Genomic DNA, 16827 nt, shown 5'->3' with positions numbered 1-16827 from the left:
AGGCCCATCTGCAGTTAGAGATCCCCTGTTTCACCTGTGAGAGAAGCAGGCACTCCTGGCATCCTGCTTACCTTTTTTTTTTGCAGGTGACAGAAGGATGCCAGCAAGACCTCCTGATCCGTCTTTTCATGGGGGCAGAAGGGAAGCAGCGGCTGTGGAACCAGATCAGGTCAGGGGAAGCTGCCTTGTGGGGACAGAGGCCGAGGGATGGAGCAATGTCATTTACTGGTTGGGCACAGAGGAATGGTGGGAGGAAGCAGCTGGGGAACCAGGAAGGGAAGATGGCTGAGAGCCCAAGAAGTGGAGGTAGAAGAAGGATGGGTGTTCAGAGGGGGAAGAGGGAGAAGCCTGGGAAGAGGAGGTGTCAGAAGCTGAAGGGGAAACAGGGCTTAGTGAGCTGGGAGAGTCTGTAGAAGAATGCAGTGCAGAATCAGAGACAGAAGAGGAAGGAGGCAAGTTGGAGAGGAAAGTCGAGAGGCTGAGGTGAGCCAGGAGAAGGAGGAGCCACTGGTGGCTCCCTCTTCCTTCTGCCAGAAGCCACCCTCTCTGCTTGTCTCTCAGAGCCAGGAGACCCCCTGCAATGCAGGAATCTGCTAGATCATCCAAGACAGATGGCCATCCAAAAGAGGCTTATTTTATTTTTAGATTGATAACTGAGGGCAATGAAACAATCGCTGAGATGGCTAGAGCGCCGGTGACGGATAACTCATTCTGAAGCTGACCGGACACGGGTTAGAGCTCAATGTCGAGCCTACCAAGTGGCGGTAGTGATGGCAAAGAAGACTTTCTTCGCCGCCTCTATTGCATCTGCAGAAAACAGCAGCAGGAGACTTTTTCAGGGGGTTCGCAATTTAGTGGAACCACGTGCTACATCGGGGCCCAGTATGGGCCACATGATCTCCTGCAATGATTTTGCAAAGTTTTTTGCAGATTCAGGAAGAGGTAGACTCCACCATGGGAGCAGGGCTGGGGTGGGAGAGTGCTAGTGTCCTGTCTAGTCAAGTTGTGTGGGATCAGTTCCAATCTGTTACCTCCAAGGATGTGAACAGGCTGCTTGGACAAGTGAAACCAACCACCTGTTTCCTTGATTCTTGCCCATCTTGGCTTATAAAAGCTAGCCTGGAAGGGCTGGGAGATGGGCTTCGTGGGGTCGTGAATGCTTCTCTCTGTGAGGGAGCCTCCCCAGAACCGCTGAAAAAGGCAGTTATCAAACCACTTGTTAAAGAACCATCTTTAGATGCTGTCAATATGGCTAACTATCGCCCAGTCTCAAATCTTCCATTCTTGGGCAAGGTGATTGAGCGAGTGGTTGCTGAACAACTCCAGGCACGCCTGGAAGAAGTGCACCATTTGCATCCCTTCCAGTTGGGATTCAGGCCTCACCATGGGACTGAAACTGCCTTGGTCGCACTGGTCGATGATCTCCGGTGGACCAGGGGCAAAGGTGAGAGCTGTTTCCTAGTTCTGCTGGATCTCTCAGCGGCCTTTGACACCATCGACCATAACATCCTTCTGGACCGTGGTGAGGGGCTGGGAGCTGGGGGCACTGTCATACAGTGGTTCTGCTCCTTCCTCCTGGGCCGTGTCCAAAAAGTGGTGGTGGGGGATGAGTGTTCGGACCCCTGGGCTCTCACTTGTGGGGTGCCTCAGGGTTCCGTCCTCTCCCCCATGCTTTTCAACATCTACATGCAGCCGCTGGGAGAGATCATCAGGGGGTTTGGGCTGGGTGTTCATCAGTATAAAGATGATACCCAGCTGTACCTCTCTTTCAAATCGGAACCAGCGAAGGCGGTGAAATTTCTGTGTGTCTAGAGGCGGTTGGAGGATGGATGGCGGCTAACAGATTGAGGTTGAATCCTGACAAGACAGAAGTACTATTTTGGGGAGACAGGAGGCATGGTGTGGGGGACTCCATGGTCCTGAATGGGGTAACTGTACCCCTGAAGGACCAGGTGCGCAGCCTGGGAGTCATTCTGGACTCGCAGCTGTCCATGGAGGCACAGGTCAATTGTGTGTCCATGGCAGCTGTTTATCAGCTCCATCTGGTATGCAGGCTGAGACCCTCCCTGCCCGCAGACTGTCTCTCCAGAGTGGTGCGTGCTCTGGTTATCTCTCGCTTGGACTACTGCAATGCGCTCTATGTGGGGCTACCTTTGAAGGTGACCCGGAAACTACAACTAATCAAAAATGCGGCAGCTAGACTGGTGACTGGGAGCAGCCGCCGAGACCATATAACACCGGTCTTCAAAGACCTACACTGGCTCCCAGAACGTTTCTGAGCACAATTCAAAGTGTTTCTGCTGACCTTGAAAGCCCTAAACGGCCTCGGTCCAGTATACGTGAAGGAGCGTCTCCACCTCCATCGTTCTTCCCAGACACTGAGATCTAGTGCTGAGGGCCTTCTGGCGGTTCCCTCGCTGCGAGAAGCCAAGTTACAGGGAACCAGGCAGAGGGCCTTCTCGGTAGTGGCACCTGCCCTGTGGAACGCCCTCCCACCAGATGTCAAAGAGAAAAATAACTACCAAACTTTTAGAAGCCCTGTTTAGGGACACTTTTAATGTTTAAGAGATTATTGTATTTTAGTGTTTTTTGGAAGCCGCCCAGATGGGCGGGGTATAAATAATATATTATTATTATTATTATTATTATTATTATTATTATTATTAACAGGAAGGAAACAACAGAGCATTGTGTAGCAGATCATATTTCTGCTGTCTCAGAGGAGGACATTTCCCTTTTTCTTTTAGGGTCCAGTGTGCTTTGAAGATGTCACTGTTCGTTTCACGGACGAGGAGTGGGCGTTGCTGGATCCTGACCAGAGAGCTCTGCATAAGGACGTCATGGAGGAGAATCGTGGGATATTGGCCTCTCTTGGTAAGGCTCCCTGTGGGATCGTCATATCTGCCTGGAAATTCAAAAAATACGTCTGTGGGCCAGCCTCATATATTTTCACAGAGTTCAACATTAATCTAATAATTATTAATCTAATAATAAATATGTTGGTAAAATGACAAACAACACAGGTAATGAACACACACCCAACTCGTTTCATTTCTTCTCCATTTGTTCCTGAGGCTCTAATCCCTTTTTGTCTCCATTGCAGATTCTGATGAATTGGAAATTGAGAGCAAAGGTGACCACGATAAAATCCCCAGGGAGGAGAAGCCACATAAAAATTTGGAGTGTGGAGAAAGCTGCAGCCAGAGCTCCCATTCCACTTCCCATCAACAAAATCTCATTGGAAAGAAACTCTATCAGTGCATGGAATGTGGAAAAAGCTTCAGGAAGAGCTCCGGTCTCACTTCCCATCAAAGAATTCATACAGGGGAGAAACCCTATCAGTGCGTGGAATGTGGAAAGAACTTCCGGAATAGCTCCCATCTTACTTGCCATCAAAGAATTCATACAGGGGGAAAACCCTATCAGTGTGTGGAATGTGGAAAGAACTTCACACATAGTTCCTCTCTCATTTCCCATCAAAGAATTCATACAGGGGAGAAACCCTATCAGTGTGTGGAATGTGGAAAGAGCTTCAGTCAGAGCTCCTCTCTCACTTTCCATCAAAGAATTCATACAGGGGAGAAACCATATCAGTGTGTGGAATGTGGAAAGAACTTCAGGAAGAGTTTCAATCTCACTAAGCATCAGAGAATTCATACAGGGGAGAAACCCTATCAGTGTGTCAAATGTGGAAAGAGCTTCACTGAAAGCTCATCTCTCACTTCCCATCAAAGAATTCATACAGGGGAGAAACCCTATCAGTGTGTGGAATGTGGAAAGAGCTTCATTCACAACCACAGTCTCACTTTCCATCAAACAATTCATACAGGGGAGAAACCCTATCAGTGTGTGGAATGTGGAAAGAGCTTCAGGAAGAGCTCCTCTCTCACTTCCCATCAAAGAATTCATACAGGGGAGAAACCCTATCAGTGTGTGGAATGTGGAAAGAGCTTCATTCACAACCACAGTCTCACTTTCCATCAAACAATTCATACAGGGGAGAAACCCTATCAGTGCGTGGAATGTGGAAAGAACTTCAGGAAGAGCTCCTCCCTTACTTCCCATCAAAGAATTCATACAGGGGAAAAACCCTATCAGTGCGTGGAATGTGGAAAGAGCTTCAGAAATAGCTCCTCTCTCACTTCCCATCAAAGAATTCATACAGGGGAGAAACCCTATCAGTGCGTGGAATGTGGAAAGAGCTTCACATGTAGCTCCTCTCTCACTTCCCATCACAGAATTCATACAGGGGAGAAACCCTATCAGTGCGTGGAATGTGGAAAGAGCTTCAGTCAGAACCAAAATCTCACTTCCCATCAAAGAATTCATACAGGGGAGAAACCCTATCAGTGTGTGGAATGTGGAAAGAGCTTCAGTCAGAGTGCCAATCTTACTTCTCATCAAAGAATCCATACAATGGTCAGAAAAACCATTATACAGCTTTAGGAGCCAGGCAAATCTGCACCTTTTTAACCAGGCTTTTGGCTAATTCACATCTAATGCCCTTCTAATATGTGGTGTTTTTTATTGTGTGGTTTTTTTATGTTGTAATAATCCTGAGACCTGTGGGTGTAGGGAACATGCGCCAACTCTTGGTCAAATTTGAAGCTTTCCTTGTTGGGTCGAATCGCAGTTATAAAAATGAATGTATTGCCTAGAATGTTGTTTTTGTTTCAAACATTGCAAATTGTGGACAAAATGGATTGTTTCAAGAAGTGGGAGAAAGATATCTCTAGATTTGTCTGGCAGGGCAGGAAGCCCAGAATAAAATTTAAAATATTAACTCATGTAAAGGAAAGGGGGGGACTTGCCCTGCCAGACCTTAAACTTTATTATGAATCAGCAGCATTCTGCTGGTTGAAAGATTGGCTGCTCCTTGAAAACACAGATACTTTGGATCTAGAAGGATTTACTAACGCATTTGGGTGGCATGCATATTTGTGGTACAACAAGGTTAAAGTACATAAAGCATTTAAAAACCATATTGTCAGGAAAGCACTGTTTAATGTTTGGATAAGATACAAAGATCTATTGGAAAATAAAACCCCAAGGTGGTTGTCACCAATGGAAGCGAAAGCTTTCAAAAGACTCAATATGGAGTCCAAAATGGCCAAAATACTGGGAAATTTTGGAGCAAGAGGGAGACAAATGGAAACTGCAGAGCTTTGAAAAATTAAAAGATAAAGTGCGAGACTGGCTTCATTATCATCAGATAATGGAGGCTTATAAACTAGACAAGAAAATTGGATTCCAGGTGGAAAAATCGAAATTAGAAACAGAATTGTTAGAACCCAAAACCAAGATTTTGTCAAAGATGTATAACTTGCTGCTGAAATGGAACACGCAGGATGAAACGGTAAAATCTGTCATGATTAAATGGGCACAGGATGTTGGACATAATATTATGTTTGCTGACTGGGAACAGTTATGGACCACCGGTTTGAAATTTACGGCATGTAATGCCTTAAGAGAGAATATAATGAAAATGATGTATAGGTGGTACATGACCCCAGTCAAGCTTGCAAAAATTTATCATTTGCCCGATAATAAATGTTGGAAATGTAAAGAAACGGAAGGTACATTCTTTCACCTTTGGTGGACGTGCCCAAGGATTAAGGCTTTCTGGGAAATGATCTATAATGAAATGAAAAAGGTATTTAAATATACCTTCTTGAAGAAACCAGAGGCCTTTCTCCTGGGCATGGTTGGCCAGTTGGTGCCAAAGAAGGATAGAACCTTTTTTATGTATGCAACAACAGCAGCAAGAATATTGATTGCAAAATATTGGAAGACACAAGACCTACCCACTCTGGAAGAATGGCAGATGAAGATGATTGACTATATGGGACTGGCAGAAATGACCGGCACAATCCGAGACCAGGGAAAAGAGTCGGCGGAAGAGGATTGGAAGAAATTTAAAGATTATTTGCAGAAATATTGTAAAATTAATGAATGTTAGAATGATGTTGGACAGAAATTAAGTGGTTACTAGCTGTAATGCAAAGGTTGAGCAGTAAGTTAAAATAAGTTATAAGTTACAATAAGGATTTGTTGAGTTAAGAATTTGAACTGGAATACAAAAGGGGGAGGTGAGAGGAGGTCTGGGAAACAAGGTAGTGGAAATAAGTAATGGAAATTATATTTGTTTTGTTTTTTAATTGTGTGTTTTTGTATTTTTTTGTTATTTTTTGTGCATTTTTGTTTTTTGTTGGTTTTTTGTATTAAATTGGAAATTCTAATAAATATCTTTAAAAAAAAGGGGGGGGAATAGGCGCCAACTCTTAAAGGCCTAGTGGTCTTTGCCCCACCCCCAATAAAATATTTAAGGATGCCACCCCCCAGTTTTTGTTTTTGTTTTTTTTAAATTTTTTATTAAGATTTTTTAATACAATACATAAGAATAAACAGTATGACATATATCTCAGCATAGTTTCACCACTTCTTTGGACTTCCTCTCATCTCCCGCTCCTACCTTCATTCCAATAAAATTTGCCAGCAATTTATCATCTTGATTCTACTCTTATATCTAATTTTCTGGTCTCCAATCCCCTTTAACCAAATCTTAGAAATTTGACTATAATTTAATAATTATTCAAAAAAATTTAAATTATTTTAAATTGTTACATAGCTTATCTTCATTACTCCATCTAGTTTAGTGTTGCCAAATTATTTATGATCCAGCATCCTTCTTAACATTTAACCAAATTACAATGTTTTTGCAAATAAATCTTGAATTTCTTCCAGTCTTCTTCCATCCTCTCCTCTCCCAGGTCTCGGATTCTGCCAGTCATTTCTGCCAGTTCCATGTAGCCTATCAGTTGCGTCTGCCATTCTTCCAGTGTGGGTAGATCTTGGGTTTTCCAGTATTTAGCGATAAGTATCCTTGCTGCCGTTGTTGCATACAGGAAAAAAGTTCGGTCCTTCTTTGCCACCCTCTGACTGATAATGCCCAAAAGGAAGGCCTCTGGTTTCTTAAGGAAGGTATACCTAAATACCTTTTTCAGCTCATTATATATCATTTCCCAAAAGGCCTTCACTTTAGTACAGGTCCACCAGAGGTGAAAGAATGTTCCTTCATTCTCTTTACATTTCCAACATTTATTATCAGACAAATGGTATATTTTTGCGAGTTTGACTGGGGTCATGTACCATCTATATATCATTTTCATAACATTTTCTTTCAAAGCATTACATGCAGTGAAATTCAACCCAGAGGTCCACAACCTTTCCCAGTCCTCAAACATGATATTATGTCCAATATCCTGTGCCCATTTAATCATGACCGATTTGACCGTTTCATCTTGTGTATTCCATTTTAACAGCAAGTTATACATTCTTGAAAGTACCTTAGTCCTAGGTTCTAACAGTTCTGTTTCCAATTTCGATTTCTCCACCTGGAATCCTAACTTTTTGTCATTTTTAAACATTTCTTTAATCTGAGCGTAATGTAACCAGTCTCGCACTTTATCCTTCATTTTCTCAAAACTCTGCAATTTCCAGTTGTCTCCATCTTTTTCTAGTATTTCCCAATATTTTGGCCATTTGGCCTCCATATTGAGTCTTTTTCGGGCCTTAGCTTCCAAAGGTGAGAGCCACCTTGGAGTTTTGTTTTCCAATAAGTCTTTATATTTTATCCAGACATTAAACACTGCCTTTCTGACAATATGGTTCTTAAAGGCCTTATTGATCTTAACCTTGTCATACCATAAGTATGCATGCCAACCAAAAGCATTGTTAAAACCTTCCAGATCCAATACGTCAGTGTCTTCGAGAAGTAGCCAGTCTTTTAGCCAGCAGAAAGCTGCTGACTCATAGTACAACCTTAGGTCTGGCAGGGCAAAGCCCCCTCTTTCTTTCGCATCAGTTAATATCTTAAACTTAATTCTGGGCTTTTTGCCCTGCCAGACAAACTTGGAAATATCTCTCTGCCACTTCCGGAAGCACTCCGCCTTGTCCACAATCTGTAATGTTTGAAATAAAAACAGCATTTTTGGCAATACATTCATCTTGATAGCAGCAATTCGGCCTAACAAAGAAAGTTTCAGTTTTGTCCAACTGTCTAAGTCTCTCTTAATTTCTGACCAACATTTATCATAATTGTCCTTAAATAGACTCAGATTTTTTGCTGTTATGTTTACCCCTAGGTACTTTACTTTTTTAACCACATTTAGTTCTGTCTCTCTCTGAAACCGTTCTGACTCTGTATCTGTCAAATTTTTTCCCAGTACCTTTGTTTTCTGTTTGTTTAATTTAAATCCCGCCACCCGACCAAAGTCTTGAATCAATTGTAATACTCTTTTCGTACTAGATTCTGGCTCCTGCAAGGTCAAAACTAGGTCATCTGCAAAAGCTTTAAGTTTATATTGTTTCACTCCGACCTGAATTCCTTCCACCAACCGGTCCCCTCTAATCATATTCAAGAGCACCTCCAGAATCGAGATAAATAACAGTGGGGAGATAGGACAGCCTTGTCGTGTTCCTTTTTCAATTTTGAACTCTTCTGTAATCACATTGTTAACTATCAGTTTAGCCTTTTGTTCTGAATAAATTGCATCAATCCCGTTTTCAAAACCCCGTCCCACTCCCATCCCTTCTAAATTTCCCTTCATAAATTTCCAAAAGACATTGTCAAAGGCCTTCTCCGCATCTATAAAAATTAGCACTGCTTTTGTGTTGATGTTTGTTTGCAAGAGTTCCAAAATATCAATAATGTTCCTTGTATTAGCAAACAAATGTCTACCTGGGAGAAAGCCTGCCTGGTCCTTGTGAATTACTTCATTCAAAACTTTTTTCAGTCTACTTGCCAAAATGTCTGCAAATATTTTGTAATCCACATTTAAGAGAGAGATGGGACGGTAGTTCTTAAGTTGTGTCTTTTCAGCTTCCGATTTTGGTATCAATGTGATGAAAGCTTCTTTCCACGATTCCGGCGCCTTCTTCCCCTCCATAATTTCATTGCTAACCTCCATCAATGGTTGTATCAAGTAGTCTTTCAATGTCTTATAGTACTTGGAGGTCAGCCCATCTGGCCCTGGAGATTTGCCCAGTTTCATGTTCTGAATGGCTTGTTCAATCTCTTGGCGTGTTATTTTACAATTCAGGATTGATCTGTTTTCTTGTGACAATTTTGGCAATCCATTCTTTTTCAAAAATTGTTTAATCTCAGCCTCATCTTGCGGCCCTTGAGTATATAATTTTTTGAAGTAACTCTGGAAACACTTTCTAATGTCCACAGGGTTCTGAATATTTCTTCCTTCAATCTCCAAATTTGTTTTTGTCTCTTCTTCAACTGCCAAGCTAGCAGTTTCCCACATTTATTCGCCGATTCAAAAGTTTTTTGTTTCATTAATTTAACTTTCCACTCTATTTCCTGATTTATAAATTTAGAATATTGTGCTTGATAGAGTTTAATTTCTCTCAGGATCGGCTGTGATTTCGGATTTGATCTTAATTTCTTCTCTAATTCTTTAATTTTCTCCAAGATCTTGTCTTTTTTCTCATTTTGCATCCTTTTCTTTACGGCATTCTGTTGTATCAAAAACCCCCTCATCACAGCCTTACTTGCGTCCCAGATGATTCTTTTTTCCACCGTAGTGTTCAGATTTATCTCAAAGTAGTCCTTCAAAACTTTTTGGGCCTTCTTAATGATCTCCTGATCTCTAAACATGTTGTCATTCATCTTCCATCTAAAGGAGCCAGTTGGTAATAGTGTCATATCCATCTTTACTGCATTATGGTCGGAGCAGGTCTTTGGGCAGATTTCCACCTTTCTGGTCTTAGGTGCCAGACCTCTAGATATCCATAGTTGGTCGATTCTTGTCCATGTCAGTTGGGCTTCAGAAAAGAATGTTCCCTCTCTTCCCAAGGGGTTCTTTGTCCTCCAGATGTCAATCAAATCCATATTGTCTGTCATTTCAAAAAAAGTCTTTGGTAATCTGCCATCTTTTGTAACATTTTGGCTTTGTGACTTATCCATGTTGGTTGATACGACCCCATTCATATCTCCCATCATAACGATGTTGTTATAGTCCAGATAATCCAGCATGCTCTCGTGCAACTTCTTGTAAAATTCCGATTTCCCCTCATTTGGTGCATAGATCCCTAATATCAAAAGCTTCTCTCCTTGATGTTGTATCTCAATTGCCAAAATTCTTCCATGCTCGTCTTTGAATAAGAATTTAGGTGATAGGCTCTCTTTTGCATATATCACCACGCCTCTCTTCTTTACTCGATCCGAAGATATAAATTCTTGGCCAAGTCTTTTATTTATTAACACTTTTTTATGGAGCCTAGTCACATGCGTTTCTTGCAGGCAGATAATGTCCAATTGTTCTTTTTTTAATATGTGGAATATCTTCCTCCTTTTTTCCGGGGAGTTACAACCATTTATGTTCCAACTCAGAAGTTGCAGAGACATCCTGAATAAATCTGTTATTTTTCTAGGGGTGGTATTTTTTCCGCTGGGTCCTTAGGTTCCAAGTGTGCGGGTACAGCCGGTGCTCCAGGCCCAAAAGGTGATTCCGCTCCTTTTTGAAGGTCCTCTCCGTGTGCAATCAAAAATTTGTCTCTGTCTTCCAATGTTCTAATTTTAACCTTCTTCCCTCTGAATGTAAAGGATAATTGTCAGAGCTGCCTCCAGGTCCCAGCTCACAGAGGACCAACGCTAGGCTGTAGTTATGTACAAAAGTCTTTATTGAGATTCAGTCTCCATTTTAAAGCCGCAGCGTGCAGCTCTACGTCCCGACCTTAGACCGGCGAAGTCCTGTCTGAGTCTCCTCCCCCTCCACACCAGTTTAAGACTCTCGCTTTGCTCCACCTCTTCCTAAGTTCCTTTCTCCTCTGGGCCCTCCTGCCCGCTAGGGTCTCATCCTTCCTGGACTCCTCTGACGCTGACCCTGACGATTCTTGCCCCTCCTTCCGGCGGGCTTTAGGACCTGGTTCCCTATCCGGGCTACCTTCTGTGCCGCTCGCCTGTACCTTTGAACTTGGCGCGCGCGCCCAGCCTGCAACTTTCCTCTTAACCGTTAACTCGCTCTCTGATGGAGGCGTGGTCAACCCTGACTCCTCTTCTCTCGCTGGTGGTGCATATGTGGGCTCTGACACCTGGGACTCCTCCCCCCCACTACGCTCTGGTGGGGAAGCTGTTCCTGATTTCCAACTGCTGCTCTGGGAGTCCCCGCTGGCCCCTTGCTTCTGGGGTGTCCTCCTTGGGTCGCCCCTTGCCCTGCCCATCGGCGCCCCCTTCTGTGAATCTTCCGATTCGCTGGAGAGGCTCATGGAATCTATCGGGCTGCTGTCATATTCTCCTACGCTGCCCTCGGATTGCTCCCCCTCGCTTTCCATCTCCTCTCCTCCCTGCGCTCCCGCTGAGTCCCTGACAATAATCCTTGAGGGAATTCCCACCTAAAAATAATTGAATTGCTCCTCAGCAGTCTGACCAGTTCAAGATAGGCGGATCTAAGGTCCAGCAGCTGTTTCGGGATATCTTTATAAATTTCAATTCTTTTGTCCAAGATGTCCAGTGCTTTTTCGTAGTGTAGGCCCAATATCTTGTCCCTTTCCTCCTTTGATCTCAAAGTTATCAAACAATCTCTGGGCTTCTCTTTCTTTGCAAATCTTCCAAGTCTAAAAGCTGACACAATCTTAAAGTCCTTTTCCTCTATATTCCAAAACTTGGAAAGTTCTTTAGTCAGGAACTCAGCTAGGTTACCTTCTTCAACTTCTGGTATCGACCTTATCCTTAAGTTACTCTCCCGGTTCCGCAGTTCTATCATAGAAAGATAGGTCTGATGTTCACCAACTTGTTTGCAGAGTGGTCTTACCTCTTGTTCTAAATTTTCAAGTTTTTGGCTAGTATCCTCAGCCAGTTTACGATTTTCTGCTGTAGCCTCCGTCAGCTGCCCAATTGCTTGTACGTTCTGTGAAACCTGCCCCGTTATTCTATTTAAGCATTCTGTATTTTGATCAATCTTGGCTGTTTGTTCATCCGCTTTCTTATCCAAAGATTCCACTCTCTTGTCCAAAGATTCCAATTTTTCATATTTTTTTTCTAAAATGGAAGCAGTTGCTCCTGAGGCCATATCTTCCAATTGTGGCTGCTCAGTTTCTCCCTCCCCTGCCAGTGGCAGAGTAGACACAGTTTGTTCTTCCGAAGGCAAAGTAGGTACAGATGATCCACGTGTCTGCAAGGCTGAGGTTAAAGTTGTTAAAGTTGTTTGTCTAGTTCTTGGGCCCTTTTTTCTTGCGCCACTCATTCCAAAGTTATCTAGGAGTCAAGGTCACGCTGGGTTGTTCCCATGAGAAAGCAACAACCCAGAGATAAACAGTCAAACAGGAGGTAGGGAAAAAGAAAGTAGGATGATGTCACTGCTGTAAATCCCAAATCCTCTAGGGGGAGCTTAAAATGTCTTTAGGGAAGAATCCAATTCTGATAAAATTATTAAAGTCTAATTTAATGTCCAAGGACCTCCAGCAACAGATATTAAGCAGAGTTAGTGTTGACAGCAATACATTGTTTCTGACAGTGCAGACTGGTATTTCAAATAATGTTTCAAAGTAACAGGTCCAAAAGCCCTCAGATTGTTACAAGTCCTGGTACACAGTAGCCAAGTCTGCAAAACTGACAGCTCTGTTTCTCAGGCAGCTCCAGCACCTGGGTTTCTCATTCAAATCGTAGTTCCAATAGAAGAAAGTTAGCACAGTCCAGATAAAGGAAGGAAATCATATAATTAAAGTCCTTACTTTGTTTAAAAGCAGTTTCAATGGGTGCTCAGATCGAATTAGGTTGAAAGTTTCTTCTACGCCCCCACTCCTCCAGCTCCTTGCTTTAAAGTTCAGTAAGAGCGGAAGACGGACTTCCTGTTTTTCGTCTCTCCGCTTTCAGCCAAATTCAGTGTTTTAGTCTCAAATTAGAAAGGTCCTTCTTTACTCACGGGTTGCTGCTTTTTCCGAATCAGAAGTTTCCAGGAAAAGAAGTCAGCGCTCTCCGGCAGCAGCTGCGCGGCTTCACTCCACGGATTTGCGAACGACTCACAGCGCCGCGATACCCCCTCCACGTTCCGGAGCCCCTTACGGGGTTCCTTCTGCGTTTTGGGGGCCGCTTCTGGCGCCCGCCGAGTCTCAAGACCACAGGCTCTTCCTGCCTGTGGGTTTTCGATGTGGATCTCCGCTTCGCCGTAGCGGACGACCCAGTTTCCGCGGAGCTTCCCCCTCACAGAAGGAAGAGGACCGCCATTACCGATCGCGCCGCCTCCGGAAGTGTCACCCCCCAGTTTTTGGTGTGTTTTTTTCAAACACAACCTTTTATTCTTCTGCAACTTGCCATACAATTTCTCTTTCAATTTGCCCTCTTAAAAAATAATTTAAAAAAAACGCAGAAAGGTCATGAGGAAAACAAAATACAAGAAGATACAAACATGGACAGGTCCCATTTTTGTGGGCAAAATGGAAAAGATGCTTTGAAGCAGGCTTTCCCACACTTGGGTCTCCAGCTGTTTTTGGACTACAGTTCCCATCATCCCTTCCTACTGGTCCTGCTAGCTAGGGATGATGGGAGTTGTAGTCCAAAAACAGCTGGAGACCCAAGTTTGCTTTAAAGGTAAAGTTGGCTGGCCCTGTGACACCCTCTGCTGGACAAAAGCACTGCCCCAGAATGTGAACCACCCCCAGTACTGCTAACTGGAATTAATAGAGCGCAAAACTGAAGCTTGATCGGCACTTCAACCTCTAGTCAGCTTCTAGGTGCTTTCTGCACCACCTAGAGTACCCACAGAATTGTGGCTTCTACTGACAACACACATAGGAGAACAAATGAAAGACAAACACAAGGGGCAGGAAAAAACCTGGAAAGGGCCATACCAAATGTACATCCGTTGTGAAGAGGTCACTTTCCCCACTGCTGAACAATGCCACAGGTAGAGGAGATGGAATGCTAGAAGTGTCTCTGGGGCAAGGGGAGCTGCTGAGAAATTGAAGTATGGGCTCAAAGTATTACTTTTAAAAAAAGTTGCTGCTATTATAGGCATTGCCATTCTAATGGCATGCATGCTGTGGGAAGCTGCAAACAATAAAAATCTTGGCGAGTTAAGCATTTTATTCATTTCAATATTATTATCCCATTTCCATATAATTACTACTGTTATTATATGCTAAAATTACAAAAAAGTAAAAATATAAAAGGAAATCAAAAGTAAAAAAGAAAGATTACCAGTTAAACAATTTTTTCCAGATAAAAAATAAATGGACTTGACAGAACAACAGCGGATTTTTTTAAAAAAAATATATATTAAATAATACAAAGATATTATCAAAACCACACAGATTGTTACTGGACTGGAACCTTAAGGACTAGGAGGTGAAGGAGGTGATGGTGAAATGGACACATGATTGTGGATATCCAATGAAGATGAAAAATGAGGGAAATTATGGGAATAGACTTAAAATTCACCACATGCTATTTGATTTTTAGATGGTACCTGACCCCATCCAGATCAGTCAAAATAAATAAATATCAGCAATAAGTGTTGGAGATGCATACAAAATGAGGGAACCTTATTCCACATGTGGTGGATATGTCCCCAAAGGGAAAATAAAATAAAAGAAATCTAAATCTTGGATTACATCTCTTATTCATTTCAGAGAGCCAGTGTGGTGTAGTGGTTAAGAGCGGTAGTCTCGTAATCTGGTGAACCGGGTTCGCGTCTCCGCTCCTCCACATGCAGCTGCTGGGTGACCTTGGGCCAGTCACACTTCTCTGAAGTCTCTCAGCCCCACTCACCTCACAGAGTGTTTGTTGTGGGGGAGGAAGGGAAAGGAGATTGTTAGCCGCTTTGAGACTCCTGAAGGGGAGTAAAAGGCGAGTTCCAACAAAATATTAAAATATAATAGTCCATCAAATATTAAAAGCTTCCCTAAACATAATAACAACAACCATCCATTTTCAGTCCATTGAATTAGCAATTGAGCATTTCTGGAAAGGGAAGTGGCATACATAAGAAAGTATTACTCATTTATGATGAGAATTGTTGTGACGTGGGGTTTGTGATTTCAGCTCTCTTGACATAATATGCTGGAGACAGTTCTCTAGTAACACTTCTTTATTAAAGCAACAAGACAGAGGATCCAAATACAGCAGCTTAAATGACCCAATAGTAGCTGTACCATCTGGAACCAAAAGACAGTTACTTTACCCTAATGCAAATACAGACAATAATAATACAGATATAAAATCCTTTGACTCAATACACAACACCCCTCCCCCCCTAGTGAGCACAGCAGACGTAATCTCTCAGGTACTGTGGGGTCCTACAACTTCTACTAGATCTCCTGACAACTGGTGTTGCCGGTTCTGGATTGGGTGTCACCTGTGGTAGGGGGGCTGCTATAGGGGTTTCGTCAGGAACAGATGGAGTCCCAGACATCTCAGGGTCCCCTACCTGTACCTCGTCATCCTGAGGACTAGCAGACCCTGGTTCATTTGCTGAAGCCCCTGGTGATTGCACCACTGGGCCATTTTCACTCTGGTCTTGCAGCTCTGCGTCGTTAGCCAGGGATGAATTATCAGACTCCTCCCTGCTGAGCGCCCGGCGCCTCAGCTGATCTATATGTCTCTTCCAAACTTGTCCATTTTCCAAGGTCACATGATAGGACACAGGTCCACTAGTCCGGGTGACCACACCAGCCACCCACCGCGAACCTCGTGAATAGTTCCTCACCCAGACCAGATCTTCAGGGGCGAAATACCTTGTTGTGTCAGTCTCAGCCTGGGGGTTTGCTCTTGAATTACGGTTTGGCATTTTATCCGGGTGGACATAATCCAACACCGTTACCAATCTTCTACCCAAGAGCAGCTCAGCTGGCGACTTGCCCGTCGCAGTCCACGGCGTCGCATGCTGCAAAAATAACATTCGTGCGATGCGAGCTGACCAGTTACCCTCCATTAAGCGCGCAATGGATTCTTTGGCTGTTCTTACCATGCGCTCCGCCTGCCCATTGGAGGATGGGTGAAAGGGCGCGGATGTGACCCCTCTTATGAAGTTATCAGCCAAGAATGCCCTGAATTCTTGGGATACAAAAGCTGCCCCATTATCTGATACAATGGTCTCAGGTAACCCGTGGGTTGCAAACAGCTGCCTCAACACCTTGATTACGGCAGCTGATGCCATGCTAGGGACCATCGTCACTTCTAACCATTTGGAATACGCATCGACGATAACCAAAAAAACCTTCCCCTGGAATGGCCCAGAAAAATCTAAGTGCAGCCGGCTCCAGGGAGATCTGGACTGCTCCCACCAGTGAACTGGTGCTCTGGCCACTTCTGGCCGCACCTCTTGGCATGCCTTGCATGTTTGTACCCATTGTTCTATGTTCTGGTCCATTCCAGGCCACCACACATAACATCGGGCTAGCGACTTCATCCTGACCATTCCCGGGTGTCCCATGTGAAGCGTCTCAAGAACCCTGTTTCTCAGTGGTGCTGGGATGATCACCCTATCTCCCCACAGGAGACAACCCTTATGCATGGATAACTCGTGCTGCCTTGTCGCATAAGGCCTGAATTTGTCTTCATGCGGACCACCTGGCCACCCCCTCCCCACCCAAGTGAGCACACGGGAGAGAACAGCATCTTTCCTCGTTTTCTCAGCAATATCAGTAGCCGTTACAGGAGCCCCTGGAAGTGTTTCCAGCATCATTATGTGCTCCGCTGGAGCAGGATCCTCATTGCTCCCGCCAGGAAGGGGCAATCGACTCAGCGCATCAGCGTGGCACAACCGTTTCCCCGGCACATGGGTCAAGGTGTACTGGAACCCATTCAGGAATATAGACCAA

The 16827-nt window shown here is 43.8% G+C and overlaps 2 protein-coding genes across 2 annotated transcripts in view; both read left to right on the top strand.

Annotated features, from left to right (window-relative positions):
- The window catches only part of LOC307214701 (uncharacterized protein), a 152583-nt gene that overhangs the window by 78897 nt on the left and 56859 nt on the right, over positions 1-16827 (top strand). The gene's annotated exons all lie outside the window — the stretch shown is intronic.
- On the top strand, positions 92-4565 carry LOC307214828 (uncharacterized protein). Its single transcript, XM_079973860.1, has 3 exons — positions 92-169; positions 2748-2874; positions 3104-4565. The coding sequence occupies exons 1-3, from the start codon at positions 98-100 to the stop codon at positions 4444-4446; spliced, it is 1542 nt and encodes a 513-aa protein (XP_079829986.1). The 5' UTR covers positions 92-97; the 3' UTR covers positions 4447-4565.

This window comes from Podarcis cretensis (assembly GCF_951804945.1).
Source record: "Podarcis cretensis genome assembly, chromosome: 4".
NCBI lineage: Eukaryota > Metazoa > Chordata > Lepidosauria > Squamata > Lacertidae > Podarcis > Podarcis cretensis.
The sequence above is the reverse complement of the archived record's forward strand: the minus strand, read 5'-3'. Positions and strand labels throughout refer to the sequence as shown.

Coding starts and splice junctions, on each gene's coding strand:
- LOC307214828 (XM_079973860.1), top strand. CDS start 98: ATGCCAGCAAGACCTCCTGATCCGTCTTTTCATGGGGGCAGAAGGGAA. Junction 170..2,747: donor CGGCTGTGGAACCAGATCAG/GTCAGGGGAAGC, acceptor TTTTTCTTTTAG/GGTCCAGTGTGCTTTGAAGA. Junction 2,875..3,103: donor TGGGATATTGGCCTCTCTTG/GTAAGGCTCCCT, acceptor TCTCCATTGCAG/ATTCTGATGAATTGGAAATT.